Below are 26,546 nucleotides of genomic sequence, written 5' to 3' on the forward strand. Positions count from 1 at the left end.
ATCAGAGTAACCGAGTACCTGTCACCAGCCCATCAGAATACCCGAGTACCTGTCTGCAGCTTATCAAGTTACCCGAGTACCTATTTGCAGCCCATGCCTCATAGAATATATGTTGGGTGTTTGCTTTCCAAAATGGGGCCATTTTGTGGGTAATTCCATTGTCCTGGTACTCAAGGACCTTTAAAAGTGTGATAGGTAGGAATGAAATGAGATGTGTAATTTATGCTCCTAGAACACCTGAAGGTACTACTTCAATGTTGGGCCTTTGTATGTGGCCAGGCTGTGTAAAAGTCTCACACATGTGCTATCACCATACTCGGGAAGAGTAGCAGAATGTATTTTGAGGTGTCATTTTTGCTATATACATGCTATGTGTTAGAAATATCTTATAAATTGACAACTTTGTGTAAAAAAATATACCTTTTCATTTTTTTTCCACATTTTCCAAAAACTTCTGGAAAAAAATGAAGCGTTCAAAAGACTCACTATGCTTTATAGATTATACGTTAGGGTGTTTGTTTTCCAAAATGGGGAACACTGCTCGTCACCGACCCTGGTAAACAGTCATTGGCCGGCGGCTGTTTACCACGTGATCGGCTGTGATCCTTTCACAGTCAATCACTAAATATCAACAAACCGTGGTAATGAGATGTTACCAGGTTCTCCTCCTCACATCTCGTTACTGCTTTCAGTGTACACCAATCACACTGATTCCCCCCCAATAAAGAGGACCTGTCACCACCCATCAAAGTACCTGTCACAGTTCATCTGAGTAACTGTCAGTCCATATGAGTACCTATCACAGTTCATCTGAGTACCCGAGTACCTGTCACAGTCCATCAGAGTACCCGAGTACCTGTCACAGTCCATCTGAGTACCGGAGTACCTGTCACAGTCCATCTGAGTACCCAAGTACCTGAATACTTGTCACAGTCCATATGAGTACCCGAGTACCTGTCACAGTCCATATGAGTACCGAGTACCTGTCACCACCCTTCAGAGTACCTGAAAACCAGTCACCAGCCCATCAGAGTACCCAAACACCTATCTGTAGCCCATCCGGGTACCTGTCACCAGGCCATCAGAGTACCGAGTACCTGTCACTGGCCCATCAGAGTAACCGAGTACCTGTCACCAGCCCATCAGAGTAACCGAGTACCTGTCACCAGCCCATCAGAATACCCGAGTACCTGTCTGCAGCTTATCAAGTTACCCGAGTACCTATTTGCAGCCCATGCCTCATAGAATATATGTTGGGTGTTTGCTTTCCAAAATGGGGCCATTTTGTGGGTAATTCCATTGTCCTGGTACTCAAGGACCTTTAAAAGTGTGATAGGTAGGAATGAAATGAGATGTGTAATTTATGCTCCTAGAACACCTGAAGGTACTACTTCAATGTTGGGCCTTTGTATGTGGCCAGGCTGTGTAAAAGTCTCACACATGTGCTATCACCATACTCGGGAAGAGTAGCAGAATGTATTTTGAGGTGTCATTTTTGCTATATACATGCTATGTGTTAGAAATATCTTATAAATTGACAACTTTGTGTAAAAAAATATACCTTTTCATTTTTTTTCCACATTTTCCAAAAACTTCTGGAAAAAAATGAAGCGTTCAAAAGACTCACTATGCTTTATAGATTATACGTTAGGGTGTTTGTTTTCCAAAATGGGGAACACTGCTCGTCACCGACCCTGGTAAACAGTCATTGGCCGGCGGCTGTTTACCACGTGATCGGCTGTGATCCTTTCACAGTCAATCACTAAATATCAACAAACCGTGGTAATGAGATGTTACCAGGTTCTCCTCCTCACATCTCGTTACTGCTTTCAGTGTACACCAATCACACTGATTCCCCCCCAATAAAGAGGACCTGTCACCACCCATCAAAGTACCTGTCACAGTTCATCTGAGTAACTGTCAGTCCATATGAGTACCTATCACAGTTCATCTGAGTACCCGAGTACCTGTCACAGTCCATCAGAGTACCCGAGTACCTGTCACAGTCCATCAGAGTACCCGAGTACCTGTCACAGTCCATCTGAGTACCCGAGTACCTGTCACAGTCCATCTGAGTACCCAAGTACCTGAATACCTGTCACAGTCCATATGAGTACCCGAGTACCTGTCACAGTCCATATGAGTACCGAGTACCTGTCACCACCCTTCAGAGTACCTGAAAACCAGTCACCAGCCCATCAGAGTACCCAAACACCTATCTGTAGCCCATCCGGGTACCTGTCACCAGGCCATCAGAGTACCCGAGTACCTGTCACCGGGCCATCAGAGTACCCGAGTACCTGTCACCGGGCCATCAGAGTACCTGTCACCAGCCCATCAGAGTAACCGAGTACCTGTCACCAGTCCATCAGAATACCCGAGTACCTGTCTGCAGCTTATCAAGTTACCCGAGTACCTATTTGCAGCCCATGCCTCATAGAATATATGTTGGGGTGTTTGCTTTCCAAAATGGGGCCATTTTGTGGATAATTCCATTGTCCTGGTACTCAAGGACCTTCAAAAGTGTGATAGGTAGGAATGAAATGAGATGTGTAATTTATGCTCCTAGAACACCTGAAGGTACTACTTCAATGTTGGGCCTTTGTATGTGGCCAGGCTGTGTAAAAGTCTCACACATGTGCTATCACCATACTCGGGAAGAGTAGCAGAATGTATTTTGAGGTGAGTCATTTTTGCTATATACATGCTATGTGTTAGAAATATCTTATAAATTGACAACTTTGTGTAAAAAAAAATACCTTTTCATTTTTTGTTCCACATTTTCCAAAAACTTTTGGAAAAAAATGAAGCGTTCAAAAGACTCACTATGCTTTATAGATTATACGTTAGGGTGTTTGCTATCCAAAATGGGGTCATTTTGTGGGCAATTCCATTGTCCTGGTGCTCCAGGGCCTTCAAAAGTGTAATAGGTGGTTGAGAAATGAGATGTGTCATTTATGCTCGTGGAACACCTGAAGGTGCTACTTCAATGTTGGTCCTTTGTATGTGGCCAGGCTGTGTAAGTCTCACACATGTGGTATCGCCATACTTGGGAAGAGTAGCAGAATGTATTTTGGGGTGTAATTTTTTTATGCATTTGCTGTGTGTGAGAAATAACCTGATAATTTGACAATTTTGTAAAAAAAAAAAAAAAAATCTTCATTTTGCAAAGAACTGTGGAAAAAGATTACAACTTAAAAAACTCACCATGCTACTTACTTAATACCTTGGAATGTCTACTTTCTAAAAAGGGGTCATTTGGGGGGTATTTGTACTTTTTTGACTTGTTAGTGTCTCAAGAAATAAGATTCACCTGATGTGATCAATTTTCAGTGATTGGCACCATAGTTTGTACACTCTATAACTTTCACAAAGACCAAATAATATACACTAATTTGGGTTATTTTTACCAAAGATATGTAGCAGTATAAATTTTGGCCAAAATTTATAAAGAAAAATTACTAATTAGCAAAATTTTATGACAGAAACAAAGAAAAAGGCATTTTTTTTCACAAAATTTACGGTCTTTTTTTATTTATAGCACAAAAAATAAAAAACCCACTAGTGATTAAATACCACCAAAAGAAAGCCCTATTTGTGTGAGAAAAAGGATGCAAGTTTCATATGGGTACAGTGTTGCATGACTGAGTAATTGTCATTCAAACTGTGAGAGCGCTGAAAGCTGAAAATTGGTCTGGGCAGGAAGGGGGTGTAAGTGCACTGTATTGAGGTGGTTAAAGGCTAAGTTTATCTTTGGAACATGTTACATCTGCATTTAGGGTGTAACATGTAACATGTTCCAGCACAACCCCACCCCCCCACCCCCTGCGACACCCCTCCTTGTGACAGTGGACGGGGGTTCTTCTTCCACGTAGCCGCTGTCACATTTAGAATTGGTGCGAATGTGTGGGGCTCCATCTGTGCAGCCATGTTATTAGTCTACAATGATCTGTGAATAAAACAATTATAAGTCCTGTCTTCCACTGTGGCAGACAGAATGTAGTTCTCAATGGGCTATGAGCATGCTGATCAGCACACTTGTAGTCCATTCACAAGTCCTCCAACTTTCTAACAAGAAAGCCCGTACAGAGGTACAGGCAGAATGCTGGAGGACATGTCTGCAGGAGCCTGACATTGCACCTGTGATCCACTGATCATGGGTGCAATGCTTTGTAGACCCCTGCAGGGTAAAAATAATAAATGTTATTTTTTTCTGCAATAATATGTGCATTTATTATTTTCCCTTAAAGGTTTCCTTTAACAATTTCAGAGCTCCATGAGTGATTTTGGATTATGTAATGATAACTGAAAACATGTACTGCTATCCTATCATGAGGAACACAATGAAAAACACTACCAACAAAAATTCTCATAATATGTAATAATCTAACATTTCTCCTGCTAAAAAAACAGTTCAGCAATACAGACCTGGCATGCATCACATAACCAAGCAATGGCGCACCATCCAATTGCTGGTGTTACATTTATAACTGTGTTTCCTGGGCTGTGAAATGCAGTAAAAAAAATGAAAAGTGATGCTATAGTCTAAGTATCAAAACAATATTAAAAATACACCAGAAATGCAAGCACATACGCACAAGGCAACAAGTGTATTTCTGTGAACAGAGCACTTAATTAACAGGAGATGAGTGGTATAAATCCATGCAGTTAGAACATCCATTGAAATGGCTTTTACCTTCCTGGCTGTTAGGCGCAGGGGAAGCATTAAGGACATCAGCTACAGGAAAAGAGTCAAACAAGCAATCAGAGAAGGAAATGTTGAATAAATAGGCAATACAAGTCATTAAGATTCAGTAATTGACAGGATAAAAGAAAAAATGATGCCTGGAAGTGGTTATCTGTTGCATATGTATAGATATTGTGAAATAGATCTCTATGAGAATACAGTACAAGCCATGGTTCATGCAGTGCCATTAGTATATTAGTATTGAAATGCATAATGTGTTTATATTATTGCCTTTTAAGTGCTGATAACACATTAAGAAATCAAATGTGATTTTGCTACTAAATAAAGTATTATTCTTAACCAGTGGACACACACTGTTTTTTTTGTTTTTTTTTCAACATAATACCTACATAGAGTGACTGCTGTAAATAAAGCAACTTAATGTAGCGCAGGGGTTTTTGCCACCTAAGTTACTATGTAAATAATGTGATATTCTTTAAGTGAGAATTTGGCTCCCTCTAGTGTCCTTTCTATTTAATGTTATTAAGATTTTTATTTGGTTTTATTAAAGCCATGCTCCAAAGCATTGTGGGAGATGTAGTGAATGAGGAAGTGACTTATGGGCTTAAACTCAGTCTGGATACTACCTACCCACAATTCCCAGTTCACCTACCCACAATGCCAGGTCAGAGAACAGCCTGTTGGGTAGGCAAATAAAGGGGGCAGCGCAGCCATTTTCCGGCCTCTTGGGACACCATTCAAAGCCTGCCTGCAGGGTGGTCTGTGCGTGTGACCAACAGACTGTGGCCTGGAAGGCGCGGAGCAGAATCATTTGGCCTCTGAGGAGCTCCAAAGCACAGTCAGCTGGACCAGCGTGTGGATGGACCGGAGGATCCAAGATTTCTAAAGGGTTCCTGCATTACAGTTATATCAGCCATCAGAAGGAGCAGTGCGGTGTGACGGTGCCAGCTTGGATCGGGACTGAGATACCAGAAAAGGAACCTTGCAAGCATCTGGGCCTGTTGTGGTGAGCGGGCACTTGCCCAAATCAATATAGTGTACTGTTACCGTGTTACATAGCTACAGACTGCTGGTGGGACTTGTAGTCCCCTAGAAGTATTCTCACTTACATATAGCCTGCATACAGCGGAACCGCATGATTGCTCTCCATGTGCTGTGAAGTTAATGTTGCAACACATCCACTGCTAAGGAGGAATTATTACAAGTGCCTTTTGTCATAAGTACATAACTATTAGTACATTATTCAATCCACAATCTACTTGTCTCTCTGTTGGATTTACAAATACTGCAGTTTAATACCTTGAGCTAGCCCGAAGAAAGAAGACAAGGGACTTCTATAATCTTCCATAAAACACCTTGCATTGGAAACATTGCATTGCAATCTAGGGGGAGCCCTTGAGCACAGGAAATATTTATTGTATTGTATAACTGCATGTTCATAGCTGTTATTGCAGAATTGGTGTGCATGCTTGGAGGTCAGTGGCAAGGCGCTCAATGTAAGTATTTAAGGATATTGGGCGTCTGTCTTACTGTGCGCCTGTCTGCATGCACATCTTTATGTTGGTTATTGAATTATCCGTTCCATGTTCATATTGACTGTTATCTACTGTCATTCTCCATATCTAAGTTACCACATTGTTTATTGTGCTAAGTATCTTCTCAGTAAACTTCTTATGTGGTTAATATACATTTGGTGTAAGACTATATCTATTACTGCAACCAGTGAAGTGACGGGTTCCAAGGAAAGGTAAATATACTGTGTGGTGTACCATTACTGTGTTTCTCCTTACTGTTAGGTCCCACACTAACATCACTATACAGGTGTGCCAGAGGGGTTGAGTCTGTTCTTGGGGTTGATAGGCAGAGCACAGGATTAAATATTCATCAGCAGCTCCTACGGGGGTGAGTGCTATACGTGGGGGCTCGTCCGGGATCCTGTTACTCTACAATCAACCCCCCCGAGATTGCCCCCATTAGCGCCAGAATGGCTCCCGCCACTGTGATTCAGTGGTGCAAGACAGAGGGCGCTCGCTCAGAAGCGAGCGTGGCAACTGAGCTCCCAGGTGAGGCCTGGGAGGAAGAACAAGTCAGACAAGTGGTAAAGGCCCTGTCCCCAGACAGAAAGGCGTGGGTGATTGATGTCAGAACCGATCATAAGACCTCTCATGCACTATTGGAGTGGAGAAAGGGGGTCCCAGAAAACTTCAAAGGTGCAAGTGTGCAACTGGCTAACAAAACAAAGTTTTGCCTCACCCACCCTGAGGGTCCAGGTGAAAGCCCTACCAGCTCCAGACAATCAGAGTCAGCAGCCAGCAGAGTCCATTCTCAGTCAACACCAAACAAAAATGGGCTAGAGCCCTTCACGAAGAAGAAGATCCCCAACCGGGGCAGCCATTAACTAAACTGAAACAACAGTATTGCAGTATATAAAAGAGGTTCCAGGAGACCTCCAGACTGATGGCGGAGCAGATCCGAGAGCTAAATACTAAGAGCACGAGTCCAAGGGACAGTCATCCAAAACAAGGACCTGTTTCGGTCATGCAGAGACTTCCCCGTGGTAACCTGCCAGAGATGACGATCAGGAAGGACTTTAGGGTTGAAGGTCAGATAGGTGAAAAGGAACAGAAAGACAAGCTGTCCTACACAAACCTAATGCATCAGATCGATGTGGGATTTCACAGAGGGTATCCTGAATCCGAGATTGTGGAAGCTGTAGTTAAGGCAATTAGCCCCAGCCTAAGTCTCAGAAGTATGCTGGAGATGAAGAATGACCTGACCCTAGTACAACTAAGGAGAATATTAAAAAGCCATTACAAGGAGGGAAATGCTTCTGAACTGTATCACCAACTGATAAATATGGCACAGGACAGTAGAGAAACCCCTCAGAATTTCCTGTTCAGGGCTATCGAGTTGAAGGACCACCTGTTAGTCTCACAAGGAGAAGACTCGGATGAACACTTCGGGACTGAACTGATACAAAAAATTCTTAAGGTCAGTAAGTACGGGACTGAGAAGTGATTACATCAAGTTCCAATTAAGGTAGTATTTGGATGATCCCTCCATTTCAGATGAAGTACTCATAGAGGAAACTAACGAAGCAGCTAACATGGAGATGGAAAGGGAAAAGAAGCGGAAGAAAGTTCAGCCCAACAACTCATTGAAAGGAGATGAATGTGAGCCAAATGCCTTCCGGTGTCTTCAAGAACCCAGTGTCCTGACGGTGACCACTGACCCAATGGTTTGGTCCCCACGTACCCAACATTCTTCAAGGAGCGATTTTGAATTGGAAAACCTGATGCTTCAGATGCAAAGAGAGATGTTAGAGACGATGGCTCTGGTGACCGCAAAACTAACTATTCCACAGAGTGATGACGTTTCGGTACCCAAGAAACTGTCAAATCCTACCGTTGCTCGGGTTAAAAAGGCAGAAAACCAGGGGACCTGTTTCAACTTTGGAGGAGTTGGACATTATCGCAAAGTGTGCCAAGCCCAGTGAAATCTGAGGCACAGCGCAAAAGGCCGGCGGGAAACTCTAGAGGACCCTGGTGAAGGAGCCGACTGGGTGCCCTGTTACATCAGCAAGCTCCAAAAAACCCAACGATACCCAGAAGCTGCAGCAAAATTCCAAGCACTCACAGGAAATTCCCGTTGTTGCCTCTGAGCGACTCAATGACTCATTACCTGCAACCCGGACCACCCGGCATTGGAGAGTCAGTGCATACCAGACTCCCAAAGCTCAACCTAGGCCCAAGCTGGATCAGAATCTCCGCAAGAGAGGAGTCAAGATACGACTTACCGAACAGGCCCAACCTGCAACTTCCCACAAGCTCCCTCCCAAGCTAGTGGGACCTTCTCCAGTTGTCTCCATCCAGGTAGAGGAAATCTATACCAAGGCCCTCTTGGATACCAGAGCTCAAGTGACTCTTCTCTACAGGGACTTCTACGACAAGCACCTCAAACACTTGCCGCTACAGAAGCTAGAAGAGCTGGAGATTTGGGGCCTCGGGACTCAGAACCTCCCCTATGATGGCTACCTACCAATCAAGCTGGCCTTTGACCCCTCCATAGCAGGAAAGGCAGAGACCTTTGACACATTGGCAGTGGTCTGTCCTCGTCTTCCAGGGGCTGGGAAAAGTTCCCTCATCATAGGGACTAATACTGATCTCGTGAGAAGGCTGCTAGTACCTCTTATTCAAGAGCAGAGCACTTCAAACCACAGTGTGCACCCTATGCTGAGACAAGTCTATCAGCGACTGGTGCAGGAAGAAAAGGCCCCAGCAGAAGGAGTGGGAAAAATCTGGCGGTTGAACCAGAGTGAGAAGACATTACAGCCCAGTGAGGTCGTTTGTTTGAGAGCGTCCGTCAAGTTGAATTGGAAACAGCCAGGCCCTTTCATTGTCCTTGAAGCGGACAGTCAAAAGGAAGACAGAGGGTTGGAGATAAATCCAGAGGTGATCTCAACCCGGCACTACAGAGAAGTCACGGAAGGATCTCGGTCAGTGTTTTGAACACTACAGCCTTGCCGGTGAAGATGCCAGCTAGGATGTTGCTGGGGAAAGTAAACACAGCCACCCCAGTCTCACCGTGTGATTTGAGGGGTGGAGGGAAAGATGAAATCCCAGTGGAAGAGTTTTATCCAAAAAACACTCCTCCACCACCTGCCTGGATGGAAAGAGCCAAGACTCAGCTACTAAGATGGCGAGCTGTTTTCTTGAAGAGTGAGTTTGACGTTGGGCGCGCAAAAAGTGCCCAACACCGGATACGCCTGGAGGAAGACAAGCCTTTCCGAGAAAGAGTCAGACGGATTCCTTTGGGGGACTTGGAAGACCTGCGAGAACAGCTGGCCGAGCTGAAGAGAACAGGCGTTATCCGAGAGTCTCGGAGTCCATACGTTTCCCCAATAGTAGTGGTAAGGAAGAAGAATGGGTCATCGCAGTTGTGTATCGACTACAGGACACTGAACCGAAGGACCATTCCTGATCAATATACCACACCCAGGATAGAGGATGCCTTACAGAGCCTGTCAGGGGTGAAGTGGTTCAGCGTGCTGGATCTGAAGAGTGGATACTATCAAATCTCCATGCACCCTGAAGATAGGGAAAAGACCACTTTCATTACCCCAGCAGGATTCTTCTAATTCGACCGCATGCCTCAAGGCCTGTCTGGCACCTCAGGCACCTTCCAGAGATTGATGGAAAAGACTGTGGGTGACATGAACCTGATTGAAGTATTGGTATACCTAGATGATATTATCATGTTTAGCAAGACTTGAGGAGCATAAAGAGCGCCTGGAGAAGGTCCTGAAGAGGCTCCATGATGAAGGCCTGAAGCTCTCCAAGGAAAAGTGGCAGTTCTACCAACCTTCAGTCAATTACCTGGGCCACATCGTGTCTGCCAAAGGAGTGGCCACAGACCCTCAGAAGCTGGTAGCTGTCACCTCCTGGTCGAAACCCACTAATGTGACCGAGCTTAGGTCATTTCTGGGATTCTGCTCATATTACCGGAGATTTGTTTAGGGATTTGCTAAGATAGCTCGCCCACTCACTGAGCTATTGAGGAAGGAGGAAAGCGATGATCCAGACTCAGTCAAGTCTGTAAAACCAGCAGGAGGGGCCAGGAAGCCCAAGGAGTCCATACAAGAGCAGTGGACCACCCAGTGTGAAGAGGCTTCCAAGCAGTTAAAGTGGAGCCTCACAACTGCTCCAGTTTTGGCCTATGCAGATCCAGCCAAGCCATACGAACTGCACGTAGATGCCAGCCGAGATGGGCTGGGCGGAGTGCTGTACCAAGAACACGATGGACACTTCATGGCCTGTCACTTACGTGAGTCACAGTTTGGCACCTGCTGGGAGGAATTACCCTACCCACAAGCTTGAATTCCTGGCCTTGAAGTGGGCAGTGGTGGACAAACCGAGGGACTACCTATATGGCGCAGAATTCATAATCAAGACAGACAACAACCCTCTCACATACGTACTCACTACTGCAAAGCTGGATGCCACGGGCCACAGATGGTTGGCCGCCCTCTCGGGTTTTACCTTCAGCTTGAAGTACTGACCGGGGGTCGGGAACAAGGATGCAGATGCTTTGACAAGCAGACCCCACTGTTCCCAGGACTCCCCAGAAGAATGGACCCAGTTAACCCCTGAAGGAGTAAGAGCCCTTTGTGAGGGGGCAGAACAGCAAGTAAGGGGTGGGGCCAGAGCTGAGGAGATTGGAGTGTCAGCTGCTGGGGTGCCCAGAAGCTACTGCAACATCACCCAAGTCGGAGATGAAGGTCTGCCAAAACTTTCAAAAAAGGACCTGCGTAGGGATCAGCTGGAAGACCCCCTCTGCAGTTTGGCATTGAGAGCACTAGAGAGTCAACAACCTGACTTACTTCTTACTGACTCAAGAAAAGAAAGCCGTTTATTACACCGAGAGTGTGATCAACAAGGGGTGGTCTACCGAAGGGGCCCCTCTGAAGATCCTGAAGAGAAATGGCAATTGTTCTTACCAGAGAAACACCGGGAGAAGGTGTTAATTGCTCTACACGATCATCATGGCCATCTAGGGTCCGAGAGGAATTTCCAATAGGTGAGAGACAGATTCTATTGGCCCTGCATGCAGACTGAAGTCGAGGGCTACTGCCATTCTTGCCTTAGGTGTATTCAAAGGAAGACGTTACCGCAACGAGCCTCCCCAATGGGCCACCTAGAGAGTCAGGGACCATTGGATCTGGTGTGCATTGACTTTCTGTGCTTGGAGTCTCACCTGAGTGGGCAGGGAAACATCCTGGTGATAACCGACCATTTCACCCGTTACGCCCAAGCATTTCCCACAAGAGATCAACAGGCATCCACGGTGGCCAAAATCCTAGTAGAAAAATTCTTCGTCCATTATGGCCTGCCCCAGCGTATCCACTCAGACCAAGGGAGAGACTTTGAGAGTAGCCTCATTAAAAGACTCTTAGATTTGTTGGGTATCCAGAAATCTAGAACTACTCCTTACCATCCTCAAGGAGATCCTCAACCAGAGAGATGCAACCGAACTCTCTTTAACATGCTGGGAACTCTAACCTCTGAGAAAAAGCAACACCGGAGCAAGCACATAGCGGCCATAGTGCACACTTACAACAGTACTATAAGTGATGCCACAGGATACTCTCCATATTGCCTGATGTTTGGACGGGAAGCTCGGCTACTGGTGGATCCAGCTTTCGGCGCATCTCCTGACCATACCTCAGCAACTTCCCACAGGGGGTATGTGGACCGACTACAGAGAAGCCTGAAAACCGCCTATGATAAGGCTCAAGCTGTCTAAGATGCCCGAGGACAGAGGAACAAAAGAAATTTTGACCTCAGGGTGCGAGTACAAGACTTACAACCAGGAGACAGAGTGTTGCTGAGGAATCTGGGCATACCTGGGAAACACAAATTGGCTGATCATTGGAAGTCACAGCATTATGTTATATGAAAACAACTCCCAGGGTTGCCAGTGTACCAGATTAGGCCAGAAGGAAACACAGGGCCATTAAAGACTTGGTATCGTAATCACCTTTTGCCTCTGAAGCAGTCAGGGTAACTTCCCAGCAAAATTCATCATCTACATCTACCACATTTCAGGGACCTCGACCAGTGACTAGGTCCCAGTCTAGGCCTTTTGCTGCAAATGATGAAGACAGCGAGGAAGAAGAGATGGGAATAGGCTGGTTGTGGTCATCTCGCACGCCAGAGGTTGATACCAAACCTTTCCCTCGTACAAAGGTGACAGACAGTACAATTCTTCGATCAGAGGCCCCTGAATTTGTGCCACAAGATAGGTATCCTGAAAATCCTGAATTCCCTCCACACTCCTTACAGGGTACAGACTCAGAGTTCTTTGTCCTCCATTGAAGCTGAGATACAAGATACTGAAGTACCAGAGGCTGAAGTGGAGAAGGACAGTGCCAGTGTGCAGATAGCCCCGAAACCCAAAGAACAGAGAGAAAAGAGAATTATCCAACCACCTAGGAGACTAAAATATGACACTCTAGGTGAATGCTCAAAGGAGGTCTGTCCTGCTTCAAGAAGGTCTTCTAAAATGCCTGGTCCCTCCACCGCTAATTTGGTGGAGGACAACTCCATCTCACACCCTGGCACATCTATACAAGACACCACGGTGTCAGTAGCAGGTGTACAGAACAGTCTCCCTTCATATGATAATTGGTGGGAGGCTCCTCTGTCAGTTCTGTGTCATCGCTTGAATGCAAAAACATGCAACAGGTCACGAATTTTAACTATCTTTGGGGACCAAAGATTTAAAGCAGGGGGTATGTAGTGCAGGGGTTTTTGCCACCTAAGTTACTATGTAAATAATGTGATATTCTTTAAGTGAGAGTTTGGCTCCCTCTAGTGTCCTTTCTATTTAATGTCATTAAGACTTTTGTTTGGTTTCATTAAATCCATGCTCCAAAGCATTGTGGGAGATGTAGTGAATGAGGAAGTGACCCATGGGCTTAAACTCAGTCTGGGAACTACCTACCCACAATGCCCAGTTCACTTACCCACAATGCCAGGTCAGAGAACAGCCTGTTGGGTAGGCAAATAAAGGGGGCAGCGCAGCCATTTTCCAGCCTCTTGGGACGCCATTCAAAGCCTGCCTGCAGGGAGGTCTGTGTGTGTGACCGACAGACTGCGGCCTGGAAGGCGCGGAGCGGAATTGTTTGGCCTCTGTGGAGCTCCAGAGCACAGTCAGCTGGACCAGCGTGCATATGGACCAGAGGATCCAAGATTTCTAAAGGGTTCCTGCATTACAGTTATATCAGCCATCAGAAGGAGTGGTGCGGTGTGACGGCGCCAGCTTAGATCGGGACTGAGATACCAGAAAAGGAACCTTGCAAGCATCTGGGCCTGTTGTGGTGAGCGGGCACTTGTCCTGATCAATATAGTGTACTGTTACCATGTTACATAGCTACAGACTGCTGGTGGGACTTGCAGTCTTATAGAAGTATTCTCACTTACATATAGCCTGCATACAGCGGAACCGCATGATTGCTCTCCATGTGCTGTGAAGTTAATGTTGCAACACATCCACTGCTAAGGAGGAATTATTACAAGTGCCTTTAGTCATAAGTACACAACTATTAGCGCATTATTCAATCCACAGTCTACTGTCTACTTGTCTCTCTGTTGGATTTACAAATACTGCAGTTTAATACCTTGAGCTAGCCCGAAGAAAGAAGACAAGGGACTTCTATAATCTTCCATAAAGCACCTTGCATTGGAAACATTGCATTGCAATCTAGGGCGAACCCTTGAGCACAGGAAATATTTATTGTATTGTATAACTGCATGTTCATAGCTGTTATTGCAGAATTGGTGTGCATGCTTGGAGGTCAGTGGCAAGGCGCTCAATGTAAGTATTTGAGGATATTGGGCGTCTGTCTTACTGTGCGCCTGTCTGCATGCACATCTTTATGTTGGTTATTGAATTATCCGTTCCATGTTCATATTGACTGTTATCTACTGTCATTCTCCATATCTAAGTTACCACATTGTTTATTGTGCCAAGTATCTTCTCAGTAAACTTCTTACGTGGTTAATATACATTTGGTGTGAGACTTTATCTATTACTGCAACCAGTGAAGTGACGGGTTCCAAGGATATGGTAAATATACTGTGTGGTGTACCATTACTGTGTTTCCCCTTACTGTTAGGTCTCACACTAACATCACTATATAGGTGTGCCAGAGGGGTTGAGTCTGTTCTTGGGGTTGATAGGCACAGCACAGGATTAAACATTCATCAGCAGCTCCTACGGGGGTGAGTGCTACATTAATATAAAGGAGGCTTCACTAAACAGGTTAGTTTCACTACTAAGATATACTATCAAGTCAGTTTGCACAAAATAAACCCTTGTAAATAAAGCTGTATACCATCTGAAAGGGATTCATAGTCATAGTCATAATCATCTTCATCATCCTCTTCTTCTTCATTTGTAGTGCTGGTATTCAAGACCTGGGTACCATTGCTGGCCTGTGCTTGCATGTTGGCAAGCTGATGAGCCTGCAATGATTTAAAAAGTGTAAAACAAATATTGTTATGCATTATTGTCTCAAGTATTGTATAAAACAATGATATACATTAATGTCTCACGTTTCTACAATACAATAAAGCTTTTGTACTAATCATGCAATCTTTTTCCTGAAGTCAATTGAGGGACACAGGAATAATAGGATTTTTATAACAGCTTACCTGTAAAATCCTGTTCTTGGAGTACATCACGGGACACAGAGCAGCATAGTAATTACTATGTGGGTTATAGGCCAACTTAAGGTGATGGACACTGGCACACCCAAGACAGGAAGTTTCCTCCCTATATAACCCCTCACATACAGGGAGTACCTCAGTTTTTGTAGCACAGCAATATACATATATCCCAAAAAGTGGGGGGGAACCTCTGTGTCCCGTGATGTACTCCAAGAAAAGGATTTTACAGGTAAGCTGTTATAAAAAATCCTATTTTCTTTATCGTACATCACGGGACACAGCGCAGCATAGTAATTACTATGTGGGACGTCCCAAAGCAATGCTATTTGAGGGGAAGGAGACACAAACAAGCAGGGAGCACCATCAGACTTGAGGACCTATACTGCTGCCTGTAGCACACTGCGCCCAAAGGTGATATCCTCATGCCTTTTTACATCCACCTGATAGAATCTAGTGAATGTATGGACTGAAGACCAAGTTGCGTTCTTGCAGATTTGAGCCATGGAGGTTTGGTGATGCACTGCCCATGAAGCACTAACTGCTCTGGTGGAGTGCGCTTTGATTTGAAAAGGTGGAATTCTACTCTTTAAACCATAAGCCTGAATAATAACTTGCCAAATCCACTTAGAAATAGTATATTTCGACGCTGCCTGTCCTTTCCTAGGACCTTCTGGCAGTACAAATAAAACATCAGTCTTCCGGATCTGAGCAGTCGCCTTTAAAAAGAATTTGACTGCTCTCACTATATCAAGGGAATGTAGTGACTTCTCTTCCATAGAACAGGGTTCTGGAAAAAACAACGGTAGGACAATATCTTGGTTCAGATGAAAACCTGACACCACTTTAGGCAAAAAGCTTGGATGATGACGCAACACCACTTTGTCCTTGTGAATAATTAAATATGGCTCTTTACAAGAAAGAGCAGCCAACTCTGATACCTTTCTTGCAGAGGATATAGCAACCAGAAAAACTAACTTCCTTGTCAGGAGGACCAAGGGAGTATGCTGTATCGGCTCAAAAGGCTGTTTTTGCAATACCAACAAAACTAAATTCAAGTCCCAAGGATTCAAGGGTGACCTAACTGGCAGATTAACCACTTGCCGACCGCTGCATGTACATTTACATCGGCAGAATGGCTCGGACAGGCAAATGGGCGTACAGGTATGTCCCTTTAAATTTGCCGCCGCGTGGTCGCATGCGCGACCCTGCCGCGAGCTCCATGAGTGTGATCGCGGGTCCAGTAGACTCGATGTCCGTGGAGATAGCCGCGACCGTCTCATGGAGAGAAGGAACGGGGAAATCCTGATGTAAACAAGCACTTCCCCGTTCTGCCTAGTGACACTGACACTGATCACCGCACCTTGTAATCGGGAGCGGTGATCAGTGTCATGTCACACATAGACCATCCCCCCCACAGTTAGAACACATCCCTAGGACACACTTAACCCCTGCAGCGCCCCCTCCTGGTTAACCCCTTCACTGCCGTTACATTTACACAGTAATCAATGCATTTTTAATCGCACTGATCGCTGTATAAATGTGAATGGTCCCAAAATAGCGCCAAAAGTGTCCGATCTGTCCGCCATAATGTCGCAGTCACGATAAAAATCCCTAATCACCATTACTAGTAAAAAAAAAAAAAATTATTAATAAAAATGCCATAAAACTATCCCCTATTTTGTAGACGCTATAGCTTTTGCGCAAACCAATTAATAAACGCTTATTGTGATTTTTTTTACCAAAAATATGTAGAATACGTATCGGCCTAAACTGAGGAAAAAAAAATTTTTTAATATATTTTTTGAGGATATTTATTATAGCAAAAAATATTGCTTTTTTTTCAAAATTGTCGCCCTTTTTTGTTTATAGCTCAAAAAATAAAAACCGCAGAGGTGATCAAATACCACCAAAAGAAAGCTCTATTTGTGGGAAAAAAAGGACGTCAATTTTGTTTGGGAGCCACGTCGCACGACTGCGCAATTGTCAGTTAAAGCGACGCAGTGCCGAATCGCAAAAAGTGCTCTGGTCTTTGGCCAGCCAAATGGCCCGGGGCTTAAGTGGTTAAGCCGCGTTACAACCTGCATAAAAACCTGGACCAAGGAATGCGAAGCAAGTGGTCTTTGAAATAATACCGATAAAGCCAAGACCTGACCCTTGATAGTACTCAAGGCCAGCTTCATCTCTACCCCTAATTGCAGAAAGGCAAAAATTCTACCTATGGCATAGTTCCGAGGATGCCAACCCTTGGATTCACACCAGGAAACATAAGGCCTCCAGACTCTATAATATATGACTCTGGAAGCCAGTTTCCTTGCATTAATCAAGGTAGATACCACTGACCCGGAGAGCCCACGATTCTTCAGAATGTGGGCTTCAATAGCCAAGCCATTAAACTAATGCCCTGTACACACGGTCGGATTTTCCGACAGAAAATGTGTGATAGGACCTTGTTGTCGGAAATTCCGACTGTGTGTGGGCTCCATCACACATTTTCCATCGGAATTTCCGACACACAAAGTTTGAGAGTTTGCTATAAAATTTTCCAACAACAAAATCCGTTGTCGGAAATTCCGATCGTGTGTACACAAATCCGATGCACAAAGTGCCACGCATGCTCAGAATAAATTAAGAGATGTAAGCTATTGGCTACTGCCCTGTTTATAGTCCCGACGTATGCCATGTTTTACGTCACCGCGTTCAGAACGATCAGATTTTCTGACAACTTTGTGTGACTGTGTGTATGCAAGACAAGTTTGAGCCAACATCCGTCGGAAAAAATCCATGGATTTTGTTGTAGGAATGTCCGATCAATGTCTGACCGTGTGTACAGGGCATTAGAGTTTTTAAGGTAGGATGGAATATTGGACCCTGTGAGAGCATGTCTGGACGTGGTGGAAGGGTCCATAGGTCCCCTACCACCATTTTTACGATCTCTGCATGCCAAGATCTTCTGGGCCATGCTGGGGCTACAAGAATCACCGGCTTCCTTTCATGCTTGATCCTGCAAAGAAGCCGTGGTAGCAGATGAATAGGGGGGAATGCATAAATCAGTGAGACATGATTCCACGGGGTCATCAACGCATCTGTTCCGCATGCGAGTGGATCCCTTGTCCTTTACACAAAGTTGTCCAATTTCTTGATGAACCTGAACGCCAAAAGATCTACGCCTGGGATCCCCCATCTTTGGCATATAACCAGGAAGATGTAGGGGTGATGGGACGATTCCCCCGGGAACAACTGCTGGCGACTCAAGTAGTCTGCCTGCCAATTCTCTATCCCTGGAATGAAGACTGCCGATAGGCAAGGTACATGCTTTTCTGCCCAAGCTAGGATATGGTTCACCTCTCTCTGAGCTGCGTGACTTCTGGTGCCCCCTTGGTGATTGATATAGGCCACCGCTGTGGCATTGTCAGATTGGATCCTGACAGGACAATTCCGTAATCTGTACGCCCAGCTCCTCAGAGCCAAGGGTGCTGCCGAATCTCTAGGGTGTTGATGGGCAAGGCCCTTTCGGTTCTGGACCATTTCCCTTGGATAGTTGCCTTTTGCAGTACTGCTCCCCAACATGAAAGGCTGGCATCTGTCATTACCACCTTCCAGGTAACTGGCATGAAGGATTTCCCCTTTTGCAGATTCTTGGTTAGCCACCACCAACTGAGGCTCTGGCACACCTATGGGGTCAGACGCATTGGGAAATCTAGAGTTTGGACCTTTTTGTTCCAAGCAGATAGGATACTGTTTTGCAACAGTCTGGAATGAAACTGGGCATAAGGAACCGCTTCAAATGAAGCCATCATCTTTCCTAACAACCTCATGCAAAGGCGAATGGAGGGATCTTTCTTCGTCCTGACCACCTGGACCAGCTCCTTTATGGCGCTGATCTTTGCCTGGGGCAAAAACACTATTCTCTGGGCTGTGTCTATGATCAGACCGAAGTACTCCAGCCTTTTTAGTGATTTTAAGGAAGATTTCTCTAGGTTGAGAATCCAACCTAGGTATTCAAGGTACTTGACTGTGCTGATCACGCTTTGTTCCAAGCGGGCTACTAACCAGTCTACCAGCAGCAGGTCGTCCAGGTATGCCATGATTGTTATACCCTGCACCCTTAGTCCAGCCAGAAGCGGGGCCAGAACCTTTGTAAATACCCAGGGTGCAGTAGCTAGACCGAAGGACAAGGCTACAAACTGAAAATGGTGCTGTTCTATCGAATCACAGAAATTTCTGGTGAGCGTGGAAAATAGGCACATGCAGGTATGCATCCTTGATATCGATTGATGCCAGAAGTTCCCCTCCTTGTAGGATTGAAACTACTGACCTGATCGACTCCATGTGGAAGGAGCGGATATTCAGGAACCAATTTAGATCTTTGAGATCTAGTATGGGTCTGACGCCTCCATTTGGTTTGGGCACCGTGAAGAGGTTTGAATAAAACCCCAACCCCTGCTCCTCCGTGGGGACTTCCATGACCACTCCTTGACACACCAACCGGTCTAATGCTAGAAACAGAGACTTCTTTTTCTCTGGATCTTTGGGGACATTTGATCTCAGAAAACGATGAGATGGGAACTCTCAGAACTCTAGTTTGTAACCTAGAGCTATTGTAGTGACGACCCATCTGTCCCAAATCTCTTCCTGCCAAACGCCGGAGAACTGCAATAGTCTTCCCCCACTCGCACATGCGGGGGCGCCCCATCATAAAGCGGCTTTAGAATTCTGTTTTGTAGGTTTTCTTCCCCAGGACTTCTTCTGTCCCTGGGATTGGCCTTGAGGTTTACTTCTTGAACCTGACGGCGGAGGCCGTCGCGACTGCCTAGAGGCTGTTGCCCCTGGAGAAGAAGCCCATTTAAATGAGGGACGTTTATTCCTTCTCTTAACTGGTAAAAAGGTACTTTTCCCACTTTAAATTTTTTGGATGTATTTGTCCAAATCATCCCCAAGCAGCTGTTCCCTGTGGAATGGAAAACCAGCTAAAAGTTTTTTACATGGTGCCTCGGCTGACCAATTTTTCCACTACAGGATCCTACGCATATGCACTAGCAAGAGCATAAGGCATGATGCCTGATGAATAGAATCCTTAATAGTGTCAATTGAAAAACACAGTGCCCTTGGCAGCTCGGCTAAGTCCCAGGCCTGCTGAGCGGGAACAACCTTGAGCACCTGCTTCAACTGGTTCTTTAGGGATTGACAAATGCCTATTGCTGTAACTGCAGGCTGAGTTACTGCACTTGCCAAGGAAAGGAGGTCCTCAACAAGAACTCCAACCTTTTATCCGTTGGATCTCTAAACATTTGGGCATTGTCCACCGGACAAGTTAGGCTTTTATTCACACAGGATATAGCAGTATCAACTGATGGTATGCTCCACTTTTTAGTGAATTTTTCCTCCATGGGATAAAGTGCTGAAAACTTTTTAGGAGGGAGATAATGCCTATCTGGGTGATCCCACTCAACATATATAAGTTGCTCCAGCAATGGATGGACACGAAAGGCATGTAGAGCCTGAGGGGGGGTTAAGAGAACCCAAAGAAGAGACTGGCCTTTCAGTTGACTCCATTAAAGGGCAGCTTAAATGCAGACCAGACCATCTCTGTAAGGGATTGCACCAGCAATTTTTCAGATTGCGAGGCTGAAAAAGGTTCTTCTACCGTTAATTCCTCAGATGAGGAATCATTAGTCTGTCCTTCATCCCGATCCCCTGAGGGGGACTCATCCCCCTGCTCCCTTGTTAAAGGGCCCGGGGGGAGGGAGGGGGACCTATCGTGTTTTCTCCCACTCTGGGAAGAGGATGCGATTAAAGCAGCTAACCACTCTTCTAACCCCGCCAGTTCTGAGGACAAAATATCTTCAGTAACATACACAGGGGCTGAAACGTTGGAAACAGCTGCAACACCTAACAGACCCAATGGCTCACCCTGGCGAGTCACCTCTGGTCTTTCTGGGGAAGATGGCATTGTGGAGGCATGATTAGGGTCCGCAGAGCCTGAAGGTGATGCCTTTGATCCCTTCTTCGAGTTGTTTGTACCCCCCTTCTTGGAAGGCACAGTCCTAAGCACAAAAGCAGACGCACTAATAAACAAACGCACCAACTGCTGAGCTATAATCCAGCAAATTAAATGCTGCTATTAATGCTCAGCCTTATGCTGAGTAAATGTGTCCTGGGAATGCCCGTATACACCAGCTTACATGTCCCCAGGCTGCTCCTGTGTCCGTTCTGTTTAGCCAGCTATATTTACAAGAGGCTTTTATGGACTTGGCATATGCCGTGTGAGAAAACGTGGATGCTGGGCCACGCACACACCGCCTTGCTAAGCCACGCCCCTCTCTCTCCCCCAAACACGTCCCTCTTATTTAAAAGTTAATTCCCGCGGGCGCCATTCGGATCTGCCGTTCAGAATGGATCCTGCGTGGGGGGGGAAGGAGGAGGAAGAGAAGGAGCCGCTGCGACCCCCGAGGGGGGGGGGGCACATGCCAACCGCCGTAGCCTCCATCTCCCTTGCTCCGGGGGGGGGAAGCCGCATGTGGAGGGTGCAAAGCTTCTTCATGGAACACCAAAGAATCCCCCCTCCAATATCCTTCTGGTGGCTGAGACTAATCTGGAGGAATGCATGGCTGTCTCCTGCTGACACTGAGCGAGATACTGAGGAGCATGGTACAGGCATGTACTCTCACGTCCTCTAGTGGTGAAATCTAAGCATGACAACATTTGCTCAAAGAAGAAATCCATAAGTGAACTTGGAGTTCCTTAGGATTCTTCACTTACCTTTCCCACCGCAGGATTCTGCTGGTAACCAGACAGACCCAATCTTCACCCATCACAACTGGCTATGTTTAAAAAAACCTTCAAGGACCGGGTCCCTTTATTGGGTTCCACTCCTTTGGACCTGTATAGCACCCTGCCAGAAAAAAACTTTGGTATTAGATGCATGACCAAAGCACTGGGTCCCAGGGTCCAGCCCTCAAAGAGAGGCGTTACAGGCAAAACCTCGTTCTTCTTTTACGAGGCCCGGGTACCATCCATTTTGGCTTCATTGGCACTTTGAATGGATCCGGTTTGCAAAGGCTGCTTGATCCAGTAAGGACCCTTTCAGCTGAGCTCTTAATAAACTGAGGTACTCCTTGTATGGGAGGGGTTATATAGGGAGGAAACTTCCTGTCTTGGGTGTGCCAGTGTCCATCACCCGAAGGTGGCCTATAACCCACATAGTAATTACTATGCTGCTCTGTGTTCCGTGATGCACAATAAAGAAATTAGAACTCCCTGAACTGTCTGTTATACTGCCGCCTACGGGATGTTGGGATACTGGCACATAAAGACATAAGGGGATACTGGCACATAAAGACATAAGCCAACCCCTGTATGATCCTGCTGCTAACCTCCATATTTCAGTTTTGTAAGCATGCAGTACAAGAGCTAACAGAGAGGGGCAGGACCTACATTGGATCTAAAAAGTCTACACTCCCCTGTTAAAATGTCAGGTTTGTGTGATGTAAAAAAAATGAGACATAGATAAGTAATTTCAGAACTTTTTCCACCTTTAATTTGACCTATAAACTGTACAACTCAGTTGAACAACAAACTGAAATCTTTTAGGTGGAGGGATGTAAAAATAAAAAAACTAAAATAATATGGTTTCATAATTGTGCACACCCTTAAACTAATGCTTTAGTTGAAGCACCTTTTTATTTTATTACAGCACTCAGTCTTTTGGGTATGAGTCTATCAGTATGGCACATCTTGACTTGGTAATATTTGCCCACTCTTCTTTGCAAAAACACTCCAAATCTGTCAGATTGTGAGGGCATCTCCTGTGCACAGCCCTCTTCAGATAACCCCACAGATTTTCAATCGGATTCAGGTCTGGGCTCTGGCTGGGCCATTCCAAAACTTTAATCTTCTTCTGGTAAAGCAATTCCTTTGTTGATTTGGGATGTATGCTTTGGGTCGTTGTCAGGCTGAAAGATGAAGTTCTTCTTCATGTTCAGCTTTCTAGCAGAAGCCTGAAGGTTTTGTGCCAATATTGACTGGTATTTGGAACATAATTCCCTCTACCTTGACTAAGGCCCATGTTCCAGCTGAAGAAAAACAGCCCCAAAGCATGATGCTGCCACCACAATGCTTCACAGTGGGTATGGTGTTCTTTTGGTGATGTGCAGTGTTTTTGCGTCAAACATATCTTTTGGGATTATGGCCAAAAAAGTTAAACCTTGGTTTCATCAGACCATAACACATTTTCCCGCATGCTTTTGGGAGACTTCAAATGTGTTTTTGCAAAATTTAGCCAGACTTGGATGTTTTTATTCGGAAGAAAAGGCTTACATCTTGCCACTCTACCCTATAGCCCAGACATATGAAGAATACGGAAGATTCTTGCCACATGTACCACACAGCCAGTACTTGCCAAATACTCCTGCAGCTTCTTTAATGTTGCTGTAGGCCTCTTGACAGCCTCCCTGACCAATTTTTTCATCTTTTCATCAATTTTGAAGGGACGTCCAGTTCTTGTCCAGTCACTGTTGTGCTATATTTTCTTCACTTGATGATGACTGTCTTCACTGCATTCCATGGTATATCTAATGCCTTGGAAATTCTTTTGTACCCTTCTCCTGACTGATACCTTTTAACAATGAGATCCCTCTGATGCTTTGGAAGCTCTCTACAGACCATGGCTTTTGCTCTAGGATGCCACTAGGAAAATGCTAGGAAAGACCTACTAGACCAGCTGAACTTTTTTTGAGGTTAATAAGAGGCACTTTATATGATGGCAGGTGTGTACTGACTCCTACTTAACATGAGTTTAAATGTGATTGCTTAATTCTGAACACAGCTACATCCCCAGTTATAAGAGGATGTGCACACTTACGCAGCCACATTATTTTTTTATTTTTACTTCCCCATCCTAAAAGATTTCAGTTTGTTTTTCAATTGAGTTGTACAGTTCATAGGTCACGTTAAACGTGGAAAAAGTTCTGAAATTATTTATCTTTTGTCTAATTTTTTTACAGCACAGAAACCTGATATTTTATATCCACTGTATGTCCCTTAAGGGACTTCAAGAAGAACATTTCACAGTATGCTTAAGATCTTATTTATCGACCACTGAGGGACACAGGAATGTTAGAAACTCTTGAACAGTTGGTACATTCAAAAGCGAGTTAAAAGAAAGAAAAAATGACAGATCCCCGTATCAACACACACAATCTCTACTGCTGCTCTATTGTATTCTGACAGGGAAGACACCCCCCCCCCCTCATCAAAATACACTGATCAGCACTTGTAGCCATTGGCTGCAAGCACTGATCGAATGTTGGTTTTTCAGCATGACTGCTTGACAGAAGCTGGTCATTGGACCAGCTTTTGTTAGACGGCAGTACACACTGAGCAAAATTTGGTTAGTTCCCGCTGAACTGGCTGAATTTTGGTACGTGTGTACCAAGAGAGTCATCAAATGCGGAAAATATAGTACAAAGTGTATCTAAAGGAATAAGTCCCTGAATGAAAGCTAGATAAAGAGGGATCAATCAAATATGGAAATTGACACTGAGGATTAACCTGGTGCTTGAGATCAGGATAATCACCACACAGGGAAAAAAGGTGCTACCGGAAGGAGCGATGGGTCTCAATCAACAAACAGAGGAACAACAAACCACCCACCAAAATAATAGGTGGAACAGCATACCACCGGATTAGAAGAAAACTAGACCAACAACCATGTAGTCAACAAAAAAAAAAATATATATATATATTTACTAGGTCAAGTGTATGCTATGTCCAATAAGAAAAGAAAAAAACAGCAACAAAAAAACATTCAGACAACTGCAGTAAGGCTATAGCCTAGCAAACCTAATGCCGCGTACACACGGTCGGACTTTCCGGCATACTTGGTCCGGCGGACCAGAGTGTGCCGGACAATCCGCCCGTGTGTGGGCGGCGGCGGACTTTTCCGGCGGACTTCTTCCCAAAAGCCCGCCGGACCTAGATTTTAAACATGTTTGAAATCTTTCCGTCGGACTCAGTTTCGGGCGGAAAGTCCGCTCGTGTGTGTGCTGGTCCGACGGAAAGCCCGCTCGTGTGTAGGCTGGTCCGATAGACCAAATACGACACGAGGGGATGGTATTGCATCTCGCGCTCGCTGCAATAGGAAAAACAAATCTTCCTATTGCGGTGAGCGCGGGGCATACCAGGCCCTTAGGTCTGGTATGGATTATAAAGGGGAACCCCGCTACGCCGAAAAAACGGCGTGGGGTCCCCCTAAAATCCATACCAGACCCCGATCCGAGCACGCAGCCTGGCCGGTCAGGAAAGGGGGTGGGGACGAGCGAGCGCCCCCCCCCCTCCTGAACCGTACCAGGCCGCATGCCCTCAACATGGGGGGTGGGTGCTTTGGGGGAGGGGGGCGCCCTGCGCCCCCCCCCCCAAAGCACCTTGTCCCCATGTTGATGAGGACAAGGGCCTCTTCCCGACAACCCTGGCCGTTGGTTGTCGGGGTCTGCGGGCGGGGGCTTATCGGAATCTGGGAGCCCCCTTTAATAAGGGGGCCCCCAGATCCCGGCCCCCCACCCTATGTAAATGAGTATGGGGTACATGGTACCCCTACCCATTTACCTAGGAAAAAAGTGTAAGTAATAAAACACACTACACAGGTTTTTAAAATATTTTATTAAACAGCTCCGGGGGGGGGATCTTCCTCCGGCTTCGGGGGTCCCTCCGCTTCATCTTCTCCCGGCGTCCGGTTGGTTCTTCTCCGCTCTCCGGCCTCTTCTCCCGGTGTCGCAGGTCTTCGGCCGGCCCCTCCGCTCTCTTCATGTAGCTCTATTGCGAGCGGAGGTCCGGACTTCTGGGCTTCTGGGCTTCTGGGCTTCTGGGCTTCTTGGCTTCTTGGCTTCTTGGCTTCTCTTCTCTTCCCCCAGATGTTGACACGACGCTCTCTCCGGCTGGACTGGTCTCTGAGGGCTGCGTTGTGACTTATATAGGCGGAGACCCCGCCCCCATATGATGTCACAGTCCCTGGGCATGCTGGGACTGTGACGTTTTAGGGGGCGTGGTCGACCACGCCCCCTAAAACGTCACAGTCCCAGCATGCCCAGGGACTGTGACATCATATGGGGGCGGGGTCTCCGCCTATATAAGTCACAACGCAGCCCTCAGAGACCAGTCCAGCCGGAGAGAGCGTCGTGTCAACATCTGGGGGAAGAGAAGAGAAGCCAAGAAGCCAAGAAGCCAAGAAGCCCAGAAGCCCAGAAGCCCAGAAGCCCAGAAGTCCGGACCTCCGCTCGCAATAGAGCTACATGAAGAGAGCGGAGGGGCCGGCCGAAGACCTGCGACACCGGGAGAAGAGGCCGGAGAGCGGAGAAGAACCAACCGGACGCCGGGAGAAGATGAAGCGGAGGGACCCCCGAAGCCGGAGGAAGATCCCCCCCCCGGAGCTGTTTAATAAAATATTTTAAAAACCTGTGTAGTGTGTTTTATTACTTACACTTTTTTCCTTGGTAAATGGGTAGGGGTACCATGTACCCCATACTCATTTACATAGGGTGGGGGGCCGGGATCTGGGGGCCCCCTTATTAAAGGGGGCTCCCAGATTCCGATAAGCCCCCGCCCGCAGACCCCGA

General features: G+C 45.9%; 1 protein-coding gene across 5 annotated transcripts in view; it reads right to left on the minus strand.

Annotated features, from left to right (window-relative positions):
* The window catches only part of PLCE1 (phospholipase C epsilon 1), a 945,493-nt gene that overhangs the window by 183,970 nt on the left and 734,977 nt on the right, over window positions 1-26,546 (minus strand). For 3 of the 5 annotated variants that reach the window (XM_073596420.1, XM_073596419.1, XM_073596425.1), the window contains 2 exons: window positions 14,604-14,733; window positions 4,697-4,738 (listed from right to left, as the gene is read on the minus strand). In XM_073596420.1, coding sequence (XP_073452521.1) covers window positions 4,697-4,738; window positions 14,604-14,733 — 172 coding nt within the window. The remainder of the gene's footprint in view (window positions 1-4,696; window positions 4,739-14,603; window positions 14,734-26,546) is intronic. The other 2 variants (XM_073596424.1, XM_073596423.1) reach the window with 1 other exon arrangement.

The sequence above is a fragment of the Aquarana catesbeiana genome, linkage group LG08 (assembly GCF_042186555.1).
Source record: "Aquarana catesbeiana isolate 2022-GZ linkage group LG08, ASM4218655v1, whole genome shotgun sequence".
In the NCBI taxonomy this organism is placed as follows: Eukaryota; Metazoa; Chordata; class Amphibia; order Anura; family Ranidae; genus Aquarana; species Aquarana catesbeiana.